General features: G+C 36.7%; 1 protein-coding gene across 5 annotated transcripts in view; it reads left to right on the top strand.

Annotated features, from left to right (window-relative positions):
* Positions 1 to 362: 362 nt before the first annotated feature.
* The window catches only part of LOC149798980 (uncharacterized), a 72178-nt gene continuing 47117 nt past the window's right edge, over positions 363 to 25423 (top strand). For 3 of the 5 annotated variants that reach the window (XM_089957894.1, XM_089957891.1, XM_089957896.1), the window contains exon 1: positions 5643 to 5970. In XM_089957894.1, the coding sequence (XP_089814020.1) occupies positions 5829 to 5970 (142 nt within the window). In that variant the 5' untranslated portion in view covers positions 5643 to 5828. Of the gene's footprint in view, positions 590 to 5642; positions 5971 to 25423 lie in introns of those variants that run through there. The other 2 variants (XM_089957892.1, XM_089957893.1) reach the window with 2 other exon arrangements.

The raw sequence follows: 25423 nt of genomic DNA, 5'->3' as shown, positions 1-25423 counted from the left end.
TACTTGACTCTACTATCACACATAGGCAAATTTATGCTTACAACTGCTTCTCACTTCTCACGGTGTTGATGAGACCACAGATAACAATCCTCCTCCGTCAAAGTATAAGCACGGAATCTTAGTACTTTTCCCCCGTTATGTATCGGCCAATGCGAATATACAAACCAACCACTGTAATTTAGAGGAGAGTTTGCAAACTAGCCCTGATGGGAATAACGTCAATGTTGTGCGAATGACGTCACTGAATTGCCAATACGGAAACACATGTTTAGCTAGTTACCGGCCTATGACATTGGATTGGGTGTCAGCGAGAGGTGATTTCAAATATAAACTCGGACAGAAGAACTTTAGTCCCAGTCTTACTTCATCCTCTGGTACTGACCCTTTTAACGCAACCTCGCCGACAAACAAGACACAATTTAGTTTAAAATTCACTTGTCTAAGAAACACCTAAGAGCAGACATGGCCTATAGTCAAATGCGGGTTTCCAACCAGCGTCCTTCTGGTCGTGAGTGTCGCACACTAATCACTGATCTACCACGGCACCTGAGAGGCATTTGGTCTTCTAGAAAAACAAGGAACGAACGGCGTATGTATACATATTCTCTCTCTCTCTCTCTCTCTCTTTCGTATTAACCTGTAATTATCTTCGGTAATTGCATTTGTTAATTTTTTATCACATTAGAAAGTATATTATTAATTTGTGTGAATACTTCCAACTCATCAAAGAACGAAATATTACATAGCTTTACTGAGCTCTACAGTACGAGCTACAATTAACGCAGCTCACAGTAGACGACGACGTCACCAACACTTAATGCGGACCATTAAAGCAGAATAACTAAACATCTAAGCATTATACTTCCCTGTCGTTTTCAGTATTATATAACATGGCCTCCGGACTTTATAACACGTCTAAGTCTCCTGGGAATGATGCTGTATAAAGCTTTGATGCAGTAAAGTAAAAATCATACTGGCCATGTGTGCGTTCAACAGCGATTCTTTCAGCAATGGGTGTCATATTTTAGGATTTGATTTTTCATATCTTTAAATGACAGTTATTCACTTTGTTTGGATCTTCATGCATCCGTATTTGTTTGGAAGGTCATTATTTATACGCCTCGAGAACTACCTACGAGAAAGTCAATGTTAAAGCACGTGGACATTTTCGGACTAGATCAACCTTTATGTGTGTACCAGTACAATCCGGATAGAATGTCGCGCGCTGTGATGTCACAATGAAAGATGCGTATGTTGATAAACAAGTTTGTAATACCCTGTAGTGTGACGATTAGACTCGACGTACTCTTTTTTTGACCCGATTTAGTACTTGGTCCGAATTGTAAAAGTCAATAGCGATCGATAATTTTGCGTCTGGAAGTTTCTTGATGAGAAGTAAGGTGCAGATCATTCAATAACCAGGACTGAATAGACTTCACTTTAAGAAAATGAGTACTAAATTTTAAAAACACAATTTCTACGTCTGAATTTGAGAATATGACATATATTTTCAAATTATGCTACGGTGAGTGATTGTGATGGTGATTCAAGAATTTCACAATTGTTTTCCTGTTTCCAGGCACGAAACTAAATACAAATGTTACAATATGCATTTTCATCCTAACATGTGAATTTTTAGTTTGCAAAACTGGCCGTAAACGAAGTTATGAATATACTTCTTGCGATTAATATTTCCCTCAGTTTTATATATATTTAATTTTGATAAGGCATGCGGCCCTAAAACATGGAATCTATCCTGACATAGGCATTCGGGTCACTAAGCTACTTCCTTGGTTCTAGACACACATGGATAGTTTTCTTCGGAGATGAGGATCTGGATTTCATAGGAAAATGTTATTTTATTCCAGTGTATTTCAACTTTGCAATGTCTCTTTTCCTTGCACCATGTCATGCGATTTTTCTGTGATTTGCAGCTACCATCAGTGCCATTTCTTGAAACCATAATCATGTAATCAGCTACGAACTGTCCACCTGTACATATTGGTTATAATTATCTGGTATCTCTATCAGACCTTCGTACAGTTTGTTTGCGTCAACACTCTTAGAAGATGACGATCTCCTCTTGCGTCAAAGAGGTTTCTCCGTTCACGGCGGACGCTGTTTTCCACATTTTCTTGTTCAGATTTACACACGAGCTATGAAATGGTAGACTTGTGAATATGGATTCGAAATCATTCGGACCACCTAGACTATATCTGCGAGACAAAAATATATCACAGTTTTTATGTTGGCGCAGTAACATGCAGAAAAGCATATCTTGTGTAACCGGAAGTTTTTTCACATTTATGAAAGTAGCATGGCGGTATGCCAAAATTCTCTCCAGACTGCATGCTGCCAGTGCAAACAACTTTATCTTAAAACTGTAACTTTTTCAGAGATGCTTAATATCTGAGAATCGTTCAAGGTATGATCCGTCGGCTTGACCTCTATTTGCGGATGAATTTGACATTTAAGATCTTTCAAGAGCAGACCATTTCCTTTATACTGGTGCATTGGTATAACAAATATCTCAAGCATTTGTCCAGGCACAAAAACGTTTACGTTTTCCTTTGAAGAAAAACATAAAATAAACGATGTCGTGACGCCAGCAAACGTTGCGTCAATTCTGGCACGTCACTGTATATATTAATTCTGTTAAAACTTTCTTCATGGGGTAACTGAAAGCAAGATACAAATCTACACTCATTAGCAAATTTAATTTTGCTAATTATTGCTAATATAAGCATATTTACTGCATTCGGACAATTATAAGTGTATGACATTTATTGTTTTATCGTAATGGCGACTAATTTTTACAAGATGATTGTATTTGTGTTTTCTGTACATAGTGGAATAATCTGCATAAATTCCAGTAATGTTCTGAAAGTTAGTTTGATATTTTCTTATTTAATGTCAGTGATCTATGTGCACATGAAGTTAATTACCCATAATTATCTGTATTTTGTCACAGAAAGCAATCACCCAGACTCGGATTGGGCACACCTTCTAACTACTTAAATTACCCCTCTTCCTACATAACACAAATATTGCAACATATTTCAACATGACAACTTTGTAGTAAAAACATATAAGGGATGAGTAGGATACGATATTGAAATCATCCGGTATCAGTTATATATTTGTATATATGTTGTAGAATTCTATATTTATCATTTGCATAGCGCTTTCCTCAACACAATAATATAAGTTAACAGCTGGATATGGCACTGAAGGTAAAAAAAAATTTTTTATCAAAACGTCGTTGCTGAAAATACTAAAGACAGAAAATAAACAAATGTATGATGCTGACAAGGCAACATGTTTACATGTTAGTTTTAATTTAGTATGTTATTCACTTATAGACAGATGAAGTTGTTTGTAAATGAATATGTGACATGAAATTTTACTTGCTATATAACCTGTAATATATGCATATAGAAACATACCACTAATCCGATCTTTTGAGGTACGTTAGGGTACATACCTTTAGTTTTATTTGACTCTTATAACATTATATAGGTTGAAACTATTTCTATCCGGAACTGCCTCCACGTCACTAACTCATGAATTCGTTATTCGATGTTAGCGGATAAAAGTTGTGATATAGATAAATTCGTTGCTGTACGTAAATGCACACATTTGTATCCTATGGTTGTGATATAGATAAATTCGTTGCTGTACGTAAATGCACACATTTGTATCCTATGGTTGTGATATAGATAAATTCGTTGCTGTACGTAAATGCACACATTTGTATCCTATGGTTGTGATATAGATAAATTCGTTGCTGTACGTAAATGCACACATTTGTATCCTGTGGTTGTGATATAGATAAATTCGTGGCTGTACGTAAATGCACACATCCTATGGTTGACAAATAAATATTATTTTAATCTTAATATCATGTCATTTTATTACGACACTTCACAGTAAAAGAAAGATAATACGGGTAGGCAGTCCTTTGCTCAAGAGGGGTGGGGTGGGTCTGGAGGGGGAATAGGGTCGGGTGGGGAAAGTAAACAAATGCAATACACAATGGTATAAACCATAATTCGAACTGTCGAAATTATGACAAAAACTTTTCCTTCTTAAGGAAAATAAAATTTTGCTACTAAGTATTTTCAAGTTAACGTTTACTGAAGACACATCACACGGACCTTGAAACATGTACATTTAGGTTAAAATAATATCGATTTTATTTGCCTATGACGCTTTATTTCAGTGACTGTTTTTGTGGCATTTCGCCCTCATAATCTAACCATGCCCATTCCGTGTTTGGATATATTGGTTTCCAACACAGTAAGCGGGTAGCAGAAATGTATCTGTCTTATCATCATTGCATTGGACATCACCAGCATGTTTATTTGTACCATAAGTCCCGTAATATTTCATGGTTAGGACAGAATACTGCGAATTTTACCATCTTTGTCACTACTGACTTTGTGTTTATTTTTTACAGATTGCAGATTGTACAAATTCTCATTGAGAATACCAAAGCCTATCAGCATGGTCTATTATGTTTCTCCTTCCAATTTTCGGAAACAAATTATATAACAAATTTAAAAGTAATAATTACAAACCTTGACAATACAAAGATAAAAGTCGTTGTGTGTATTGTCAGCATGTAACTGTGCGCAAAACTGCCATAGTGTTATAATGTTATCCGTTCACCATCTGTATGAATGAAAATTTGGCAAAATAGAACAAAATACCAAACTTTGATATGGACAACCACTTACCACTGCCCGTAACAAAATAAGGGATTGAATTCAAGGTCGTAGAGTTGCCAAAATAAGCATACTATCTTAGCTCATTCCAGAGGTTGTACGTAAACTAGTCAAACGATAAGCCATTTTACTGGGGTCTTTTTAAAATTAGTATTTGTTCTTGTATTGTTTTGGGTTTTTTGTTCAAAATTCATACTTGTTCTTGTATTGTTTTTGGGTTTTTTGTTCAAAATTCATACTTGTTCTTGTATTGTTTTGGTTTTTTTTTAGTTTAACTCAGGACTAATCCCAGCGCAACCTAATAAGCTTTTTTTACTATTTTAAATAAACAAGCAAGTAGTTTTCAGCTGTAATTCATACTCTCAACAATAGTGGGTATGTTGACAACGTGAACAACGACGACAGTGCTCACGAAAATAATATGAAGACGACAACGACGATGATTATGACAATTAGGGAGGATGAAAGGAGGAGGAGAATATAATATAGCAGAAAAGATTTTATATCAGAAGTTTAGTTACAGCTTTTTAAAGTTTGAATCACTACCCTTACACCATCAATAGTGTTAAATTAATTTGAAATTTTCAAGACCTTACGATAGTAGAGGTTGCAATGTAAAGATTTTAATACAAAATTACGCAAGACAAACTGAATCTTTCAACTCTCATGTTTTGTGCAATATGTGTGAGCAAAGAAAAGAACGACGATGTTCTAAATTGACAGGTCTCGAAGTTATTAATGACCTCTAATTCATCAGGGCTCATACTGTGTGAATGAGCTTTTAAAATAAACAGATCAGAATACAATATTCCTTACCGACGCCTCTTCAGGGCATTTTCCAGCAACACAAATGCTTTAAATACAAGTACAGTACAGCTTTTCTCAGTGCACGGTACCATTGACAACCATGGTCAACATTATGGCGGCTTCTAATAATCGACTCTTACCTGTGAGGCATACCTGTGTATTGAGAAGATAGATAACGCGCACAGGTACATTTACGCGCTCTAAGTACATCAAAGGCATAGTTGTTCTGAGTATATTTAACTTCGGAAAAATCATGGGTAAATCGACAGTTTTTGAGAAAATGGTGACTTAAACATGACAAACAGAATGACACGAAGTGCTAATGGCAAAGGTGAAGTGAAAAGACCAAGGTTGAGATTAGTGGAAATAGCTTTTAATTCGAAACTAGTTGCAGAAGGATTGACTAACGGTAGAAGACCCCATGGTGGAACGCGGGGTAAGTAACAGTGTTAAATTACAGCTAAATGACCCGCTTTACAATGCACATTTAAACATTTCACGTGTTTACTCAATGTGTATTGTCTTTGGTTTGTATTTCAGCCTAGTAAATATCGTTGGTAAGTGCTGTATATGAACTAATGTACAAAATATACTGACACCTGTGTAGGTATACCTACAGGTACATCATTGCGAGTTAGGATTAACATGACAGTTTCCATGCCCAACCGAAGATCATATTTAGTAGAAATAGCTTTCAATTTTGAAGTTTTGAAGGTCTTTCGATAGTAGAAATTATATATATATATATATATATATATATATATATATATATATATATATATATATATATATATATATATATATACCATTAGGCGCTAATGCATTCCCCAGGTATATCAGCTAAAGCATATTGATAAAGTTGTCCTGACATTAAATATCACCTGGTATACTTAGAGCTTGGAATAAATGCATTCCATAGCCTATGAGTATAATGTATATGTACCGTGTATGGAGTGCTAATGTAGAATGTGTGGGGTGTATATTTGTTTAGATTGCTTGTGGTAACAGTCAAGATAAATCTGCTTTCATGTCTGCTGGTAATTATTTTGTTCTCTCGTTTTTTGGGTAACTGCTCAAGGCACTTCATTTCAGTGTTTTAAAAAAATAATTATATTTCGTTTATGCCTGATGGTGAAAGAATGGCCATCTTCATTTTTCTTTTGATTTAATATTATATCCGTACGTCTTCACCTCTATCAAGCCCTTCGTCTGTATGTTTTTTTATATTTCTCTTATCGACGTATCATTATCATTTTCTGTACACCTGTCTCTCTTTTTGTGTCATTATGTTGTCTGTCTGCTTGGGTGGCTGTCTATTTTTTCGTTTCCTGTCATAACTTTTAAATATCTCGATGTTTATAAACATGCATTTTTTTCCCGCTCTATCCGTACATCTCTCTCTCTCTCTCTCTCTCTCTCTCTCTCTCTCATATCATTATCCTGTTTCCCGTCCAGTCATATATATATATATATATATATATATATATATATATATATATATATATATATATATATATCAAGCAATCTATCATTCAATCTAACCATCTATCGATCCAACCATCCAACTATCCATCCCTTCATCACTCTATCTCTCTCCGCATGTCGATGTTCCTTGAGAATGTCTCTAAAGCAACACTAGAGCTGGAGTGTTGAATGCGAGTTCCAATATGGCTTCCACACTCCCATAAACAATATCGACTAGAGAATTAATCAGAATGACTTGAACATTTTCGATCCCTTGAGTGGATTATGTGTACCCAAAAAAAGAAAAGAAAGAAAGATGGATCCAAAAAGAATTGAGCTGCGGTAGAATTAGGAAATGTACCTTTTATATTTGAGGTATAACTGGACGTCTATAGTGAATCGAGACAAATGGGTCTTTTTAGGATGTCTACAGTGAATATAAACATATGGGTATTATTCGAACGTATACAGTGAATCGAGACACATGGGTTTTCTTCAGACGTCTATAGTGAATTGAGACACATGGGTTTTCTTCAGACGTTTATAGTGAATCGAGACACATAGGTTTTCTTCAGACGTTTATAGTGAATCGAGACACATGGGTTTTCTTCAGACGTCTATAGTGAATCGAGACACATGGGTCTTATTATTTCACAATTCTTGATATGACAATGCTTTGTTGTTAGCTGAGTTTGTAATGTTCTGTTCTATTTTTTTTATTATTAACGTTTTCATTATCCATGCAAGAACACCATAAATACTGATGACAATTTTTGAAAGAAATATTTTGTTATGATTAAATTCATTACGACGTGTGTGTGTGAGAAGTATAAGTATGTTTGTTTTTCCTTTCGACCTATGAATGTCAAATGCAAACGATAAGGCAGCGCGCCCCCTCCCATCTGTCTCTCTCTCTCTCTCTCACACACACACACACCACATGTCAGGCATAAGACCGCTCGTATAATAATGAAATGCCGATTTATTTGAATCTTTCAAAATCCTATCTATTTGATCAATAATTCCTTCTGTATGTAAGTTATAGGTAGCGATCATATATCTACACAGTACCTAGGTACAGTCAATGTAAATAGGTTGCAAAGACATTCATAAGTCACAAATGAATTGCACTAAGTTAGTCCACGTACCTACCATACTACCAATCTAGCTACCCGCATACCATATCTAATTTGTTTTGTGATATAAATGAGCATGGCAACAACATATAGGGATCGTTATCAGTTACGGCCTGGATCTATACTTATTTTAGGACAGCGAATGACGGCTTCAGATATCGAACTCGCACTAGAAACATTTTCCTTGCGGCAGCAGGTGTATGACAAAAGCCGTTATTGATTCCGATCGTGGAGCTCGATTTTTTTAAAAATTATCTGTGGCATGGAAAAAAATCACGATCTTGTGGACTTAAACCCACGACTATTCTAACACACCTCACAGTTTTCATTACACTTATTGATTTTCTTATATATTTTCATCGTTATCTATGGGTTCTTGTACTGGTGCGAACTCAACCTCGACTTTTTAAAATTTTGTTAAGCAATAACTTAGACTAAACATAACAAGATTCAATTTTTTGATGCAGTACCATGAACTAAATATAACAATCTTCAATTTTTTAAGCAATAGCATGAACTAAACATAACAATCTTCAATTTTTTAAGCAATATCATGAACTAAACATAACAATCTTCAATTTTTTAAGCAATAGCATGAACTAAACATAACAATCTTCAATTTTTTAAGCAATAGCATGAACTAAACATAACAATCTTCAATTTTTTAAGCAATAGCATGAACTAAATATAACAATCTTCAATTTTTTAAGCAATAGCATGAACTAAATATAACAATCTTCAATTTTTTAAGCAATAGCATGAACTAAACATAACAATCTTCAATTTTTTAAGCAATAGCATGAACTAAACATAACAAAATTCAGCATAGGCTATATTTTATGAAAATAATTGTACATGAATAATGTCACCAGAATTTTTGTTGCAAGTAACCTTGGCAGTACGGAATCATATCTATAAATTGTGTTATATTACATAAAAATCCCGAATTTAATTATGTTAACACTTTACTTCCTGTAGTGGTTTTCAAAAACTGCGTTCATTTCGATAAAGAATAAAATTCATTACTGGTATGCAGGTCTCCAGGAAAGAGCAGAAAAAATATGCATTAATAAGTATTTTAGGGTCAACAGATGGATGTAATACCAGATGAGTTGTTCAATGTTTACTTTATGTCTTCACCATTCGGATACCTTCATAAAGGACTAGCTGGTACTTGTGACGATTCCAAAGATGTCGATATAGGTTGTTTTCACAGACGACACAATTGTGTACGCAAATACCCACAATGCAAGGCGCGCGCATTTTGCGCTGCAATTTGATTCCCCGACAAAAATGACCAGTCATCACGTATTTCAAGATCAAAACTGATTTAATTGTCGATACGGATACTTACTTCATCGAAATTATGCATAGATCGTTCTGGAAATTCAATTTCCGTATAGCACGAAAGACAAAATAAAGCTAAAAATTTCCCTGGCTTACATCGAAAGACGGAATAGTGAAGCTGAACCGCGATCAGACATGTTGCTATCAAGTAGAAATGCTGCTATTTTTTAATATATATATATATATATATTAAAAACGGACGATTTGCGATTTTAACAAATATTTTGTATGATGTCTTCAATATTGTCATGTTGAAAGACTATTTCCTGACACTTATCTTCGGGATACTATATCAGTTACGGAATTAAAATTTCATAGGATGTGTATTATGCCAGAACTTTTATGTACAAATACATTTCACGAAAACAAGTGTTTGTGCCAAAGATGGCTGACATGCTAGTTTTAATTAGTACGATCAAATATTGTATTTGTGGTGGACATCATGGATGGAGGATGGTTTTGAATGAAAAGGGAGAACTGTTCAATGACGTTCCATCTTGAGTGTACTAAAATGAAACATGTGCCTCATGACTTTATGTCGAATGTCAAAACCGAGTAATTCTTGATATGCTTTTAGAAATACTAAATTATACATTCACGATTGTTTTTTTTAAAAACTTGAACGATAACCAAATAATTGAATTCAGCCCAAGAAAATTAAAAATCATAACATGTTTCTATGTGTTTGTGTATCCATTTGTTTATACGTCTGTTTTTTGATAGCTCTACTTGTTTATGAAAGAATAATAAAGGTGGTGGAAATTCAATGTTTTTTATTCGAGAAAAGGAAAAATGTCACACATTCAGTCTCGTGCAGTTGGCATGCACAACAAAATGTGATGCATTTGGGTATACTTACGCACAAAATGTGACATGATTTCATTATTATGTGGGAAGAACGATGTTGATTGTTGTTACGTGCCGGTATACGTGGCTAGGGAATCAAAATGGCGGATATGGAAGTGTACATGTTTTGTGAAGTCACGTGAAAACAATGGATACAATTTTGTTTATTTCTTATTTGTTTTATGTAGGAAACACAGACAGCAGATGATTGCGTTGTGTTTGTTAGGATTTGAAAAGTGTTGTGTTATGTAGTTCTTAAGTTTTAATTGTAATTCGGTGTTTTGTCAAAGAAGGTCTTTGCAACAGGCCACTTATGACAGAGATAGCAGACACTGTTTGGTGTCTGTCAAGCCCTAAATAACTAGAACTATCTAAATTGAATCCATTTATTTTTGTAAACACCAAAGACAGGGCGCTTCTCGTGTTTTTCTATTACTATATTAGGTATTTGTAAACACCAAAAGACTGAATGCCACTTGTATTATTCTATTACTACATTAAGTAAATTTGCCCTTTGTATCTGTTTTTTTTTTCTTTCTTATTTTGTGTTCATGTTATTTTTCTCTCCTGTCCGAATGCAAAAAGATACTTACGAAAGTCTGTCACATAAAGAACAGCCGTGGCAGTAAATTGAAATGGGCTAAATGACACGTTACTTCTGGGTATTTGAGCTGCTTCATGAGATACACAGTAAATACAGATTTATTGATTATCCAAATTCATCAGGAACGCAAAGAAAAAATACTGTTTGAATAATAGGGATTTCGAACGATCGAGTTTACATTTATTTATATTTGGAGTGGGGACGTAGTGCGGGCTCAGAAACAATTAGATAACAAAGGTTTCTACAATCTGTGCTTTTCTAGAACATAAACTCCGGGCAAAAGCTATGTCAATTTCTAAACAAAATTAACAATAATTTTGTTTTTCCATTTCTCATGGGACCGTCAAAAGAATAACAAAAACAAAGATACTGTATTCAAAGCCAAAAAATAAAAATAAAAATTCAACCTTTTTTGGACAGGAAAAGCATGCATTTAATCATGACAATCAGTTAATTAATTTGTTTATTGTTCGTCTCATCATCGTACACGAATGGACTTAGTAAAATCTGTACTCGATTAGTCGTTTATGTTTAAAGTTTTTCCCAACATTATTCCGCTTCAAGAGCAATATAACCTTTTTAAATGCAACCAAACCTCGAATATTCAAAGCAAAATAGTATATATATTGGTTAATCCGATGAATAGCATGTCGATTATCCGAACTGCAGATTATTCGAATCCAGTTCGGATCCACAGGGCTAGACTGTATGAGATAGAGCCACAGCGTTTTAAAGCTACAAATGGCCCTGACCAAAGTGGAGTACGAATTTTACTATTTTGGTAAATTGTCTTGCTTCAATTAAAAACATGGTCCGTATTTATTTTCCTAGCTAAGTATGTATTTACAAAACATTACCTTTTTCTGTTCTTTTTACTTCAGTCTAAGATTTTACTCACATACTTTGGAAGTTTTATGAAGCAATACGTTTTACAGAGGGAATGGGTAAGGGAAAAAGGGGGTGTTATACTATAAGAAAAAGTGACCCCTCCGCCAGTGTTTTTGTAGTATATGTCTTACTCTATCACGAGACGTACACTTGTACTCGAAAGTTTTGTGCAATACAATACAGTACCGTACAATGGTTAATCCCCTAAGTAATCGTGCCCTATCCACCAACACACCATTCCGCCATTACAATTTAAATACAAATAATAAAATTCATTTTTTCCGAATTGTCTTCAATATACATGTAAATCAATATAAATCAGAGTTTAATATATATGTAACCCAATATAAATCAGACTTCAATATATACGTAAATCAAACTTCGATATACATGTAAATCAGAATTCAGTATACTCGTAAACCAATATAAAAGAAAACTTCAATATACACGTAAACCAATGTAAGTCAGACTTCAATATACACGTAAACCAATATAAATCTTACTTCAATATACACGTAAACCAGTGTAAATCAGACTTCAATATACTCGTAAACCAATATAAATCAGACTTCAATATACACGTAAACCAATGTAAATCAGACTTCAATATACACGTAAACCAATATAAATCTTACTTCAATATACACGTAAACCAGTGTAAATCAGACTTCAGTATACACGTAAACCAATATAAATCTTACTTCAATATACACGTAAACCAGTGTAAATCAGACTTCAATATACACGTAAACCAATATAAATCAGACTTCATTCTACACGTAAACCAATATAAATCAAACTTCGATACACATGTAAGTCAATGTAAGTCAGACTTCGATATACACGTAAACCAATATAAATCAGACTTCGATATACATGTAAACCAATATAAATCAGACTTCGATATACATGTAAACCAGTGTAAGTCAGACTTCAATATACACGTAAACCAATATAAATCAGACTTCGATATACATGTAAACCATTACAAATCAAGGTACAGATATCGTACAAATGCCATAGCAGAGGCCCTTATTGGGGAATGAGGGAACACAGGCATCTTAATGCAAAGGGGAAAAATACATCGCGCTTTCTGGAAACAGGATAGTATTAGTCGGTGAGGGTGGGGGTATTTTAGGGAACAAAGAAAACAACCACTTATATTTGTATTGAATAAGGGGCACATACTCCTTCTAAAATGATGACTAATTACATATGTATGCTTAAATATAAACCTCAATTCCTGTCCGTATTCGAAAAGATTTTAGTAAAGCATTTTCAGACTGTATTACGCTATACTTCATGCCCTTGACAAGATTTGATTAAAAGCTCCAAGATATATTATCTGTGTGAAATACCCTGAGCTAACTCATTTCTATTTTTTTATGAAATATTCATACAACGAAATACAAATATTATGCACTCATACCTGGTTAAATGTTTGAATATTAACTATTTGTATTAAACTCCATTGGGATATGATGAAAGTCAATGAATATACGGTTTCTATGACCATATCCTCTCTGTCTCTGCTGCACCTGAACCGTGCGGAAAGAAGCTCGGATAACGTTATCCTTTCTCCATATATTTGCCAGGTACAAACCCTTTCCATTGTTGTTAGGCTTAAGGTGCAAACTTGACATGTCACGTATTAAGTTATTTGCACACACTCGACCACTTTAATGCTTAGATGTAACAGAAAAAAGATGTGATTTCTAAGGAAATATGGGCTGTTGGAATATATCACTTGGTTTTACAAAGATATTAGCTGGAGAATGCAAAGCGATACTCAACCTCCTAAGACAAGCCAAAACACACACACACACACACACACACACACACACACACACACTTTAATTAATTTTATTTGTGAATTACCTTTTTGCAGCCGGCATGTACTCTTTTCAATAATTCTCTAAATTTGCTTATTAGTCACCCAATAACATAATTACAACTATAACAATGAAATATCCGGGATATAATTTGTGCGTACATAAATTTACATAAAATAACAGATGACGCTATGACTCATCGATTTCTAGGTCAATATAAAATATCTTTCAGCATCCGCAACAAGTCATAGTCGTGTGAAGTTCTACAAGGACAACGGTTGTCTGTTTTATTTGTTTGTCTTGCCTACGTTTTGAATTTACCTTTGAAAAAGAACTCATTAAAGAGTCGAAAACGCTTAGGCTAGCTAGATATTAGTTTTGCACTGTTCGTAGTCAGTTTATTATTATTATTATTATTATTATATATATATATATATATATATATATATATATATATATATATATATATATATATATTCATTGGTCACTAACTATGCATATATACTACCAAAAAGCAATTTTCAGAAATAAAAGATTTGTATCCTGTTATAAATTCTGCCCCTCCCTCTGCAAAATATAATTCTGGGCCCCTTTCTAATACAAAAAGTAGTTTGATGGAAATTTTGGTCCCCACTCCCCCCTCCCCTGCAATTTGTTACGTTTGTTGCTTGGGTGGTTGCTACGCGACGCTGTTGGAATTACTTGCGTACTCTTTATATCTAGGTGATCACTTACGCATTGGTATGTAAGTGGTGGATTAAATAAGGTTCATTATATGTCTAAAAAGGGAAGTAATGTTTGTGCTGGGTTGCAACAACGAGACTAGATTTGCTAAGCGTTGCTTTCAATAGAATATGGAACTTTTATACACGAACAGTAATCTACAAAAAAATCCTCGGTCTCTATTATAAATAGAAACGTAATTTAATTGGCTCGCCTTTTAAAGACTTGGGGTAAATTAATGTAGGCGACTTCTATGTTGAATCAACATTACCGTAACACTCATAATAAAGCATCATTGCATAGATGAAATGTGTCCGTTATTCAATCGGAACAAGCATGGTCGGTAAGAGGAACTTGAAGATTCGTTCATTTGTTAAAAAAAGGTGCTGTAATGGTTCATAGTGTGCGCCATACAAGGAACGGCAATAGCGGCCTCCGTCTTCCCTGTTCTGGCATAATTTGCACGTAATTAAGATGCAGTTGTTTAGAACTGAACCAGATATATGTATCATACGTTATGTACGTCTCAGACTGAAGATGAAAGAGTTCCACATAGACAGGTACTTATCAGTACATCAAAACATTAAAGGTTAATTGTAACAGTGGGAATTGGAATAAAGTGTCGAGGACAGAATATACCACAGAGGCCGATCCAGCCCGCTCTGGGCAGGATTTAATCCACCACTTATCTGGTTGCAAGTCCAGCAGGGTAACCAATAAAGAAAACTTTTTTCCGAACTTACAAGGAATATGTGGTATTATTCCGTGACGGAATATACAAAATCGTGTTTTCGTTTCCTACGTTGATGGTCATAATCTATATGTCGAAATATCCAGTCTCTTCGTTATTTTCTATAATATTTCAAATGAAAGATGCAAATGATTCTGAAACCTGTCCAATGGTGTTGACCTTATTAAAAAAAAAAGATGCTCACGATTAAAAAAAACAACAAACTATGATATCACGCGAGTCCTTGTGCATTAATATTTTAAACTGGGAAAGCTTGGAGTGGGTTGGGTGTACTGAATGTTTACCTAATTTAAATGAAAAATAACTGCAAAATACCAGGATATAAAAATATATTATATACAAGAGCACGTCACGGCTGCGTACTTATACCCCGTTATTGTAAATCTTGGCTTCAAAAAGAATAAATGTGGTTTAAAAAAATGATTATCCCGTTATCTAAACAATCTTTTTACTCCGGATTTAGGGACCGTGATTTATAATCGAAATGGATTTGTGTGCTACATGCCAAATCCCTCAGAAGAATTCACTTAATATAACTTGACCAACAAATGGCCTTTAGATGTATCCAGGATAGTAGGATACGGTTCGACGTGACATACATTTTCAGGCATGCAATAACAACGAATGTACACCTGCGTCACTACAAATGTAGTAACAGTTTGCTATCAAGGCCGCTGTCATTTATAGTGTCATAAAATTTACCGTTCCAAGTTTAACGAAATTGACTATGGGCTTCAAAATGGAATTAGGAAATTGATTTCATTTTCATTTTCTGTTACGTAACAGTCGTCTCCAATCGCAAAAGCGTGAATGTTTTTATTTTCTATAACTTAATAGATTAGGTATTTAACAAGAATTTAGTTTTGTTTGGGGTTTCTTGTAAAGTTTCTGGAATCGTTAGGTTTTGCAAATATAAGGTATTTTCATGTTTATAGGGTCTCTTAATCAATAAAGACTTTCTTGATCGTCGCCATTTTCATTATCATCATCGTTATTATTATTATTATTATTATTATTGAAAGAGGAGCTGAAGAGGCGCTGTGGTTAGCATGCCGGACTTGCAGTTAACAGGGTGAGGGTTAGAATCCTACCATAGGATCAGCTAGTCGTCTACCGTTATGTTTCTTGAGCAAGGCAATTTACTCCAATTACCTTTCTACTACTTATGTTGCAACAACCAATCACCTTCTTCCTCCTCTTCCTCTTCTTCTTCTTCTGATTATTATTATTTATTATTATCATCGTCATCATCATCATTCTCATCCTTACTGCGACATCACCACCATCTTCGTTGTCATCATCGCCGTCGCAATAACCGATAAAGTGAAATGAAACTGTACTAAAGATACATTACGTTAGTTTGTTAAACGTATATATATATAGACATCATGTATTCTAGTTTTGTTAAAAGCTTCATATCGTATCTATCGATCTGACGTTTGTTTTATTTTTTTAAATATAAATTATCCGAAGGATTAGTATTCAAAGCTGTTAGAATATACACAACTGATATGGACACCGGACACAGATTCGGGACAATTGGTACCGACACATAATTTGAATAGGTATATTAACTGCCTCTAGTAACTAAAGATTGCTTTGAAATCTTTTGTAGTCGAACCTACGATAGATAAAGTCGACTGATCATGAAATACTTTATTTATTAATTTTGATTTAAGATTGCAGTCAATATACAGCCACTGATTGAAGAGTAGTGCACACTCATAGAACAACATATAGTGACTCCATACCTTGTACGGTCTGGGTACATAGCCAGTATTTCGCACAATAGAGTACATAGCGGTAACCGGTATTTGGCACTAAAGAGTGCATAACCGTAATTTGGCGGTGTAGAGTACGTAACTAGTGCCGGCGCTGTAGAGTACATAAAAGCACACATACTTAGACTTTATTAAAAACGGAACATGGGTCAAAGCCTTCGTCGGGATATCATCCAAATTCCAGTGGAGTTGGGCGACTACTAGCTGAGACTCCGTTGGATGGGACTCCCAGTCAGTGTAGGTTAATCCCATATGGAATCTGGTATCAAGTCAACTGGAACGGTTGAGGTCCTGTGTTGAATACAAAGGCAATCATTGTGTGCGGCATCAGCTGCACAGCAACTCTCTAAAATAATATTTTTTTTTTTATAGCGTTTCATCGAATCAATACAAAATAGCTTTCTCATAAATTGTGAAATATATTTTATACGTAGATGTTTAAACGAAAAGTCATTTTAAACACAAACGTAACTCAAAATAAATGTGATATCCACATAACTAGAAAGAAATAACAACAAAACAAAACAACACCCACCCACCCCAAAAAAGAAAAAAAAAGCAACGAAAAAAACAAACATACGAAATAATTAAGTTAGAAATCTCCATGTTTCCAAATTGTGGAGCTAAACACCATATTTGTCAGTCTTGTGTCGATATACATGAATACATGTATAAGACGTTTTTGATATGTTTATCACAATAGCCTTTCTGCAGTAATGACTGCCATGTCAGAAATATTTACCAAACGTTCATATTTACTTAAAGGCAAAAGAGATTATTTTAAATAAAAGACTGCTTGATGTAAATTTACGTTTTTTGTTTTTGTTTTTTTCTTTCTCAGGAAATACTCATCTTATTTCTGGGCTTATTAATTATTCTCCATGCCAATACCAGTTAAATATGAAGAAAAGGTATATTAATACATTTTCCAGAAATAAATAAATAAATAAATAAATAATTTAATGGAAAGATGAAATACAAAAGTAAGCGCAGAATTCGTTCGAAATGTCATCTGATAATAAGTAGCCGTTGTGCATATACGTTTGTTCCCGACGGTTAATTATATATTGTCTTTTGCAGCCTACTTAACGAATGAATGCACACGTGATTTTCACTGATAGCTAAATGTAATATTATACATTGATAATGTAATTTTGTCTCGTAGTCCTTCCAAGCGGATCTCTTTATTTAACCGTTTGTATACTATTCTCATTTCCACCCTGTCATGTCTTGTTAAGTACTAACAATATGTGTCCAATACCATGACACATGTTGAATCTAGAAAAAGAAATACCTAGAGCTAAGTCAGTTTTATGCGGCGGTTGCTAACAAGTGTTTCTTGATGGATTTAATTTATGGTGGAGCTCAGTTGAAATGGAAATATGACGGTACTCTAAGTGAAAATGGCGAAATTTTGTCAAAGTAATTTAAATTAGAGGTACTTTATTCACAGTAAAGGATAACAACCAAGCTCGTCCGATGTTCCCATTTCTTCAGTTACCCGGTAAGGTTTTAAATGTTCTAAAACTTGTAACTGCAATAAATGTTTGACATTTGCATGGTTGCTCTTCATTACTGGATGTATGTAGAGCATTTTTAGATTGCTGATGTGCAAGTTTAAATATAACTAACATGCATGTTCAGATGCCTACAGTGGATTACCTTCCTTTGAAAGGCGTATTATACCGCTACAACGATGTTGTTGTTGTTGTTGTTGTTGTTGTTGTAGGGTTTAACGCCATTTTTCAGCACACGATAGGCTATACATGGCGGCCCGTATTAATGGTGGAGGAAGAACCCGGGAAAACCCCGGAAAGAACCACCGACCCACGAGAAGCTACTGGCAATCTTTCTCACAAACCCATATTGGCTGAATCCGAGACTCTCGAACCCACGCAGACAGAAGCTACAACGATGTAAATTTGGCGGTAGACTTCCACCTGGAGGAAACCATACGCTTTGGTATATGCATCACACATTATTCATATGTTTTCTCTGCAATGACTTTAGTGCAGATTGTAAAGATTTTGCCTAATAGGGAAGTGGACGTCATTAAAGAGATGGGGCAGAGGGCTGACGAGGTTACAAGGTATCACGTGGTAGACGTCACAATATACACAGATAACGTTATAGTGGAGAGCATCTGAACCACCTTACTTGGTTTAGTTGTTCATACCTCGTTTGGGATTCGATTTCAATCTGTGATTAGAGAATGAAGATATGACCCAGTCAATACGAATGCGCGGAGACTATGGACTAAAGTTACGATGACCCGTGAGTCGAAACATCCTTTTAGTACCAAGATATTCTGAAAGAGTATGAGCTGTGAGAATCTTGATGCATATTATTTCCCCCGAGGTAATACTGAACTTTAGGTCCCCTGTTTGAGTAATTTAGCTCATAAACAAAGGTTTCTAAACAGATAGCTGAACTAAAAATCCAAAAGTATACTCATGCCATTAGTAACAGACAAGAGTGATATTTGCCATTTTACGAGAGCAATTATCAGTCAAAGAGATTACAAATTTTGTTTCAACCAATGACAAAAAACTTTCCTTGGAATAGTGACTTTGACTCGCAAAGTCAAGAGCTTAATACTGCATTTAATATTTTCATTGCCTCGTTTTCTCGAAACCTGTCGAGCAAGAAACTAAGCATCAAGCTCGAAACCCCGGAATGAGATATGATACTTAGTGTAAACCATTGTCATAGAAATCAGAATTAAAAATTATACTTCGGGTGAACTATCGTCATTGAAACCCAGAATGAGATATGATACTTACGGTGAACCATCGTCATGGAAATCCGGGATGAGATATAATACTTAGGGTGAACCAATGTCATGGAAACACAGAATGAGACATAATACTTAAGGTGAACCATCGTCATGGAAACCCAGAATGAGATGTGATACTTAGGGTGAACCAACGACATGGAAACACAGAATGAAATATAATACTTAGGGTGAACCATCATCATGGTAGCACAGAATGAGACATGATACTTCGGGTGAACCATCGTCATGGAAATACAGAATGAGGCATAATAGTAATATAAACCAACGTCATGGAAACCCGGAATGAGATATGATACTTAGGGTGAACCAACGCCATGGAAACTGCAGTCAAGTAAGGGATCTAAGACGATTCTTTGATACTGACTTTAATGTACTTAAAGTCATACAGTGTCGGTGTTTATTTTAAGGACATAGAGCAGTCTCAAGGCATCCTATGCAACGTACTGTTCAACTGAGGTACTCCTCTAGGTAATGATGATAATGATGACGACGATGGTGATGATGATGATGATCATCATCATCACAACAGCATAGCCAACGATAGGTACATTCAGCTTTCAATGACGATACCCTTGCTATCTTAGGATACCGCATGATTGGACTAGGAATCACCTTTATTGTCCTTATAGTGCACGTGCTCTTTGAAGGCCGACCCCAATATACAAAGTTGTCAGTGTGCGTAGCAGTATAGAGTGGTTCAGTTACAAGATAGACAGAAACACCAATGACATCTGAATTAAGTAATCGACAGTATGGATTGGTTCAGGTATAGAACAGATCAAGCCATTCATGACATCGGAATGAAATGATCGACAGTATGGAGTGGTTCAGGTATAGAATAGATCAAGCCATTCATGACATCGGAATTAAATTATGGACAATATGGAGTGGCTTGGTTATATGATAGACGAAACGTTCAATGACATTTGAATACAATGATTGAAAGAGATATATAATATGTTTCACACAACTGAACGTTTTTCAAATTACCAAGATTTAAGAATTTCAAGTAACCTTTTTCATTTAGGATACTTTCAGTGCCACCAGCAACTGTTCTGACACCGAACCATGCAATAATTTTCATATAGCATGTGTAATCTGAGATTTATGTAACCATTGCGGTCATTTAATCTGTTTTGTACGCGTTTTGATTTCAAGAGAGAACTTCAGAAACTATGCATTTTAATTAATTTTAACTGATATGTGGTTGTATCTAGATAATATTACTATAATTACTAGCAGCAGGGAGGGCGAATCTCACAAGGTTTTCAGACCAAACAACCAGTTCCACCAATCAATTTACAACAGTATCCCGCATTTACGGATACAAACCCTTCCTCGTTCAGCATCGACAATAGAGATGTCTGCGCGTTAAAATAACGGGTTTCACGGGATAGTCGGCGCGGTTGACACATTATTGCGCTGCGGTTGCCCATGAAAACCATTGTGGATTTGGCCCTCCCTGCTGCTCACAAATTGTTAACTAAGGAATTAAAAATTCGGGTTAACAATAATGGCCAACATCGGAGAAGCACATTCCGCTAGACTAGCTCGAGAGCGACTTGAAGCAATAAAAAAATTTCTTCCTGTGCGAGATAGTGTCAGAGAAAAGTTACAAGCGCGTCAGCAAGCACAGGTTGAATTTGCAACAGGTGCAGAACAATTATTTAAACCAATTACTGAGCCAACAAAAAAGTTCGCTGAGGCCACCGCGTCGACACAACAAGTTATCGCGGAATTACCAAAACAGATTAGCGAAGCAATAACATCTGCTGATAAAACACGTGCTGAAATCGGAGACGTTAAAGAAATTGTCGAAAGTCTTAGACCAGAATTAAAAACTAAATATTTCACTTCGCATGGTTACGCAGAGGTTGTAGCCAATCCTGTTGCGGTCGCTGCAGCGGGATATCAGCTTCGTCATCAGCTTCTAAAACCAGAATTTATTAACACTCCAGAACATGAATGGAACGCTAAAGTATTTCGCGAGCATAAGGGTATTTCACAGATCAGCAAAAAATATAAACCCGAATACGATAAGTTTGTTGCGCAAGTTAATGAAACAAAAAAGGCTTTACCAGCTGCTGAAACACCAACAAAGCATCTATCTCGACCACGAAGACAACCATCACCAACTCCGGTAACCGGTAGTGGTCTCGGTGATATCTGTCCCGATAGCGTTATCAACGATGTGTCACGGTTGGAGGTTCTCATCGGAGGAAAACGCGCAGGAAATAACTCGCCAGAAATAATTAATGAGGCCGCTGATATCTGTCAGCGACTGTTTCGTAGTGGCATCATGGACGCGCCCATTTATCGCGAACTTATTGATGAGCTTATCGACGATTAGAGAAATAGCAAATAAATAAAATGTTAGTACACGACTCCGAGCGCAGACCAGTCATGGTCCACGTGGTAAATTCACGATTGCCCGTATACAGGATGACTTACGGAGACGGTTTCGGTGATGTTGCCACAAAATTCTTTGCTGGAGTGGCACCTAAAGCAATTCCGCTCGTAAAACAATTAGGAGCAAAAGCTTTTGACGTTGTTAAAGATAGCGCTGTCAGCGCTGTTGGTAGCGCCGCCGGCAAGGCAGTCTCGTGGGTCAAGGACAAACTATCACGATTGGTACGCAGAAAAAAACCTCCAAAGGTAGCATTACCAGCCACCGCAGATATGCCAGCGAGTGTCAGTAAAGTAATAAACGAGGCCGCAAATCAAAGGCTGGCCGCGCTAGTCGACGAACTCCCTGAGCAAATAAATACGAGTTTGGTCGCGGGAAGCGGCCTTCGTTTTAGACGATAACTTTTACAATAAAATGTACAAATATGAGTCTGACACCGCATTCGACGTAGATGCGCCAGTCTCCAAGAACGAGTCGGTACGTGATTATCAATATTATTCGTATGACGCAAGAGAACCAAACGGACGAAGACGAACTGAACTTCAGGTTCAGGATACTAGCAGATATTTCCTGCCCGCTGAAGCATTTATCGAGGTAGAAGGAAAAATTGTAAAAACCGACGGCACAAACTACGGAGACGGTGTTAAAGTCGGTTTTGTCAACAACGGAATTATGGCGCTGTTTAGTAGCGCTATTTACATGATTGATGGAAAAAACATCGAAGCGATTCAGAATGATGTCGACGTTGCCACAACAATAATTGGTCTAGCGAGATATTCTGACGATTACACAAGATCATCTGGCCCATCAATGATGTTTGCCAAGGACACTTTTGATAGTGCCAACAGTGATCAGTTTATTGTTAGACGACCAAAAATTCGTGATGCTCCTCCTGCTGATGCTGCAATCGAAGATATGATTATTAACACCAATTCAGAATATAACTTGGGGTTTGCGACGCGTAGATTAGCGCTAAGGGGTGCTAGCAGAAATTTTTCGTGTGCAATCCCACTGTCTCATATCTTTGGATTTTGCCGGGGGGTTAGAAAGGTAATTTTCGGGGCAAAGCATACAGTCGTGCTTGTAAGAAAAGGCGACGACAATGATGCGCTGTGGAGACCTGTAGGTGATAATGGTAGCGTAGAAATAACAAAACTGTCGCTGTGGATGCCAGTGCTGTCCCCTGCACTTGCCCAAGAACAGCGACTGCTTTCCTTTATGAATCAAGGTGGCAAAACTCTGATACAGTGGCTTACAACAACCACAGATAGTATTCAAAGTAACGTCAATGGTTTGTTCACGTGGAATATATCAACACAGCAGGGGGTTTCAGCGCCGCGGCATATTTTCATTGCTTTTCAGGATGTTACACGATTAAACTCGCAAACACGTTCGCATATGATATTTGATCAACTTGGTGTCACCGACGTTTCCTTGAGAATAAATGGTCATCAAGAACCATCTGAGGACATACACTTAAATTTCACTAACAACCACGTTGCGCGTGCATATCATCGGTTGACAAAGTATCTGGCGCGTGATCTAAATATCGACACTGGTTTGCAAATATCACAGTTGGATTTTATATCTCAGTATCCAATCTATTACTTTTCGCTGGAGCATCTTGATTTAGCCAGACAGTCTGTCGTTGATATTCACTTCAAGGCTACCGTGGATAGAGGAGCTATAGCTAATTACAGAGCCGTCGCGGTTATACTTTCCGATAAAGCAATGCTGCTCGAGGGTACTGGCGGCAGAATGAGAGTCATTGATGCGCCAGTGGAAAACCTGTAAATTTCAATTAGACCAACCCCTGTTAAATAAAATGTCATATCATCACGCCAACGTCGCGCTGACCCCTGGTCAGATCAGCAAACTAAAATCCAAAAACGCATCAGCATCGGGAACGTCAATAACACTTAAACACGCACAACTTAGTGGTGGTCAAAATAAGTTGTCGGTCACTCAAACACAGCTTAATCAAATCAATCGCGCAAGAGCATCGGGAACCGGAATCAGACTTGATTTTACCGCCACGGCTGTCCGTGACATGGTTAAATCCGGTGGAATCTTTCCACTTATTCCAATACTTGCCGCAGCAATACCACCAGCAGCAGCCGCCGCAGCAAAAGCCGCAGCGCTAGGAGCAGTTGGAACTGCAGCAGGAATCGGTCTCAAAAAGGCACTTGGTCAAGGATATAACAAACGAGGTGGAAATATATCACGTATAGCACCATTGTTGGCAATGGGACCATTACTTGCTTCTAGAGCACTTAATCAACCTAGGCCGCAAATTAGGATAACACCATACTTGCTTCTAGAGCGCTTCAATCTCTGATTACTAGAGCTGTTGGTCCTGAGCCAGCTAAGGCAGCAGCGCTACAAGCTCTGGGGGCAATGTCGCAAGGATCAGGTTATAAAAAAACAGGCCGCGGTCTCAGAATACCGGGAACTCCCCCGTCATGGTACCCAAAGCGGTTTTAAAAACGCTTCCCGCGTCCAACTTTGATTTACTCGACGCTGTCAAGCAACTGCGCATAAAAAAATTCCGTGGTGTATTTATGCGAGATGAGTTACCAGCACGACCAAAACGCGTCGAGACAGGAATTATCAACCTTGACAACCGCGAAGGGCCTGGAACTCACTGGGTTGCTTACGCAATCGATCCGCGTGGAATTATCTATTTCGATTCGTACGGGCTAGCAACGCCAGTTGAGTTTCTCAGGTACGTTCAAGGGTTTCCAATTCCCGTCTGGCAGTCAACGCTGCCAACCCAAACGATGACGGATCCGCCCATCTGTGAACAGCAGGTGCTAAACGTCCTCGATGCAATATCAAAAAACCCATCAATGCCTCCTCACAAAGTCGTGCACGAATACACCACATTTGAAAACGGCGGTAACAAATAATGGTTGACATTTACGGAAGATCAAGCATAACCAAACAGCCCCGCGGCGACGTCGATTTATCATCGTATGCAACCAAAGATGATCTTGATAATCTTTTAAATCTGTCCCTGGTCGACCCAGATGAGGTTGCTATTTTCCAGGACAAACACGGCAAACTAAAAACTAGTAACGTTCCGTTGGGTGACATAATTGTCAAAGTTTCTGGAGCTACCGCAGGCAACATTGTTGTATTCGCTGACGGCGGCAAAATCAGAGACTCTTTGATATCAATTGCGATGCTGCGAGATGATGCACGAAGAGCTGCAGCGGCGCGTGTATCAAAATCCGGTGATATAATGACAGGTGAACTCAGCATGAACAACAACAAAATAACTGTGTTAGCGGATCCAATAGGTCCCGAAGAT

Source organism: Sinohyriopsis cumingii, chromosome 5, assembly GCF_028554795.1.
Source record: "Sinohyriopsis cumingii isolate HCF-2022 chromosome 5, ASM2855479v2, whole genome shotgun sequence".
Lineage (NCBI taxonomy): Eukaryota > Metazoa > Mollusca > Bivalvia > Unionida > Unionidae > Sinohyriopsis > Sinohyriopsis cumingii.
Note: the sequence above shows the minus strand (reverse complement) of the source record. Positions and strands in the feature narration are given on the sequence as shown.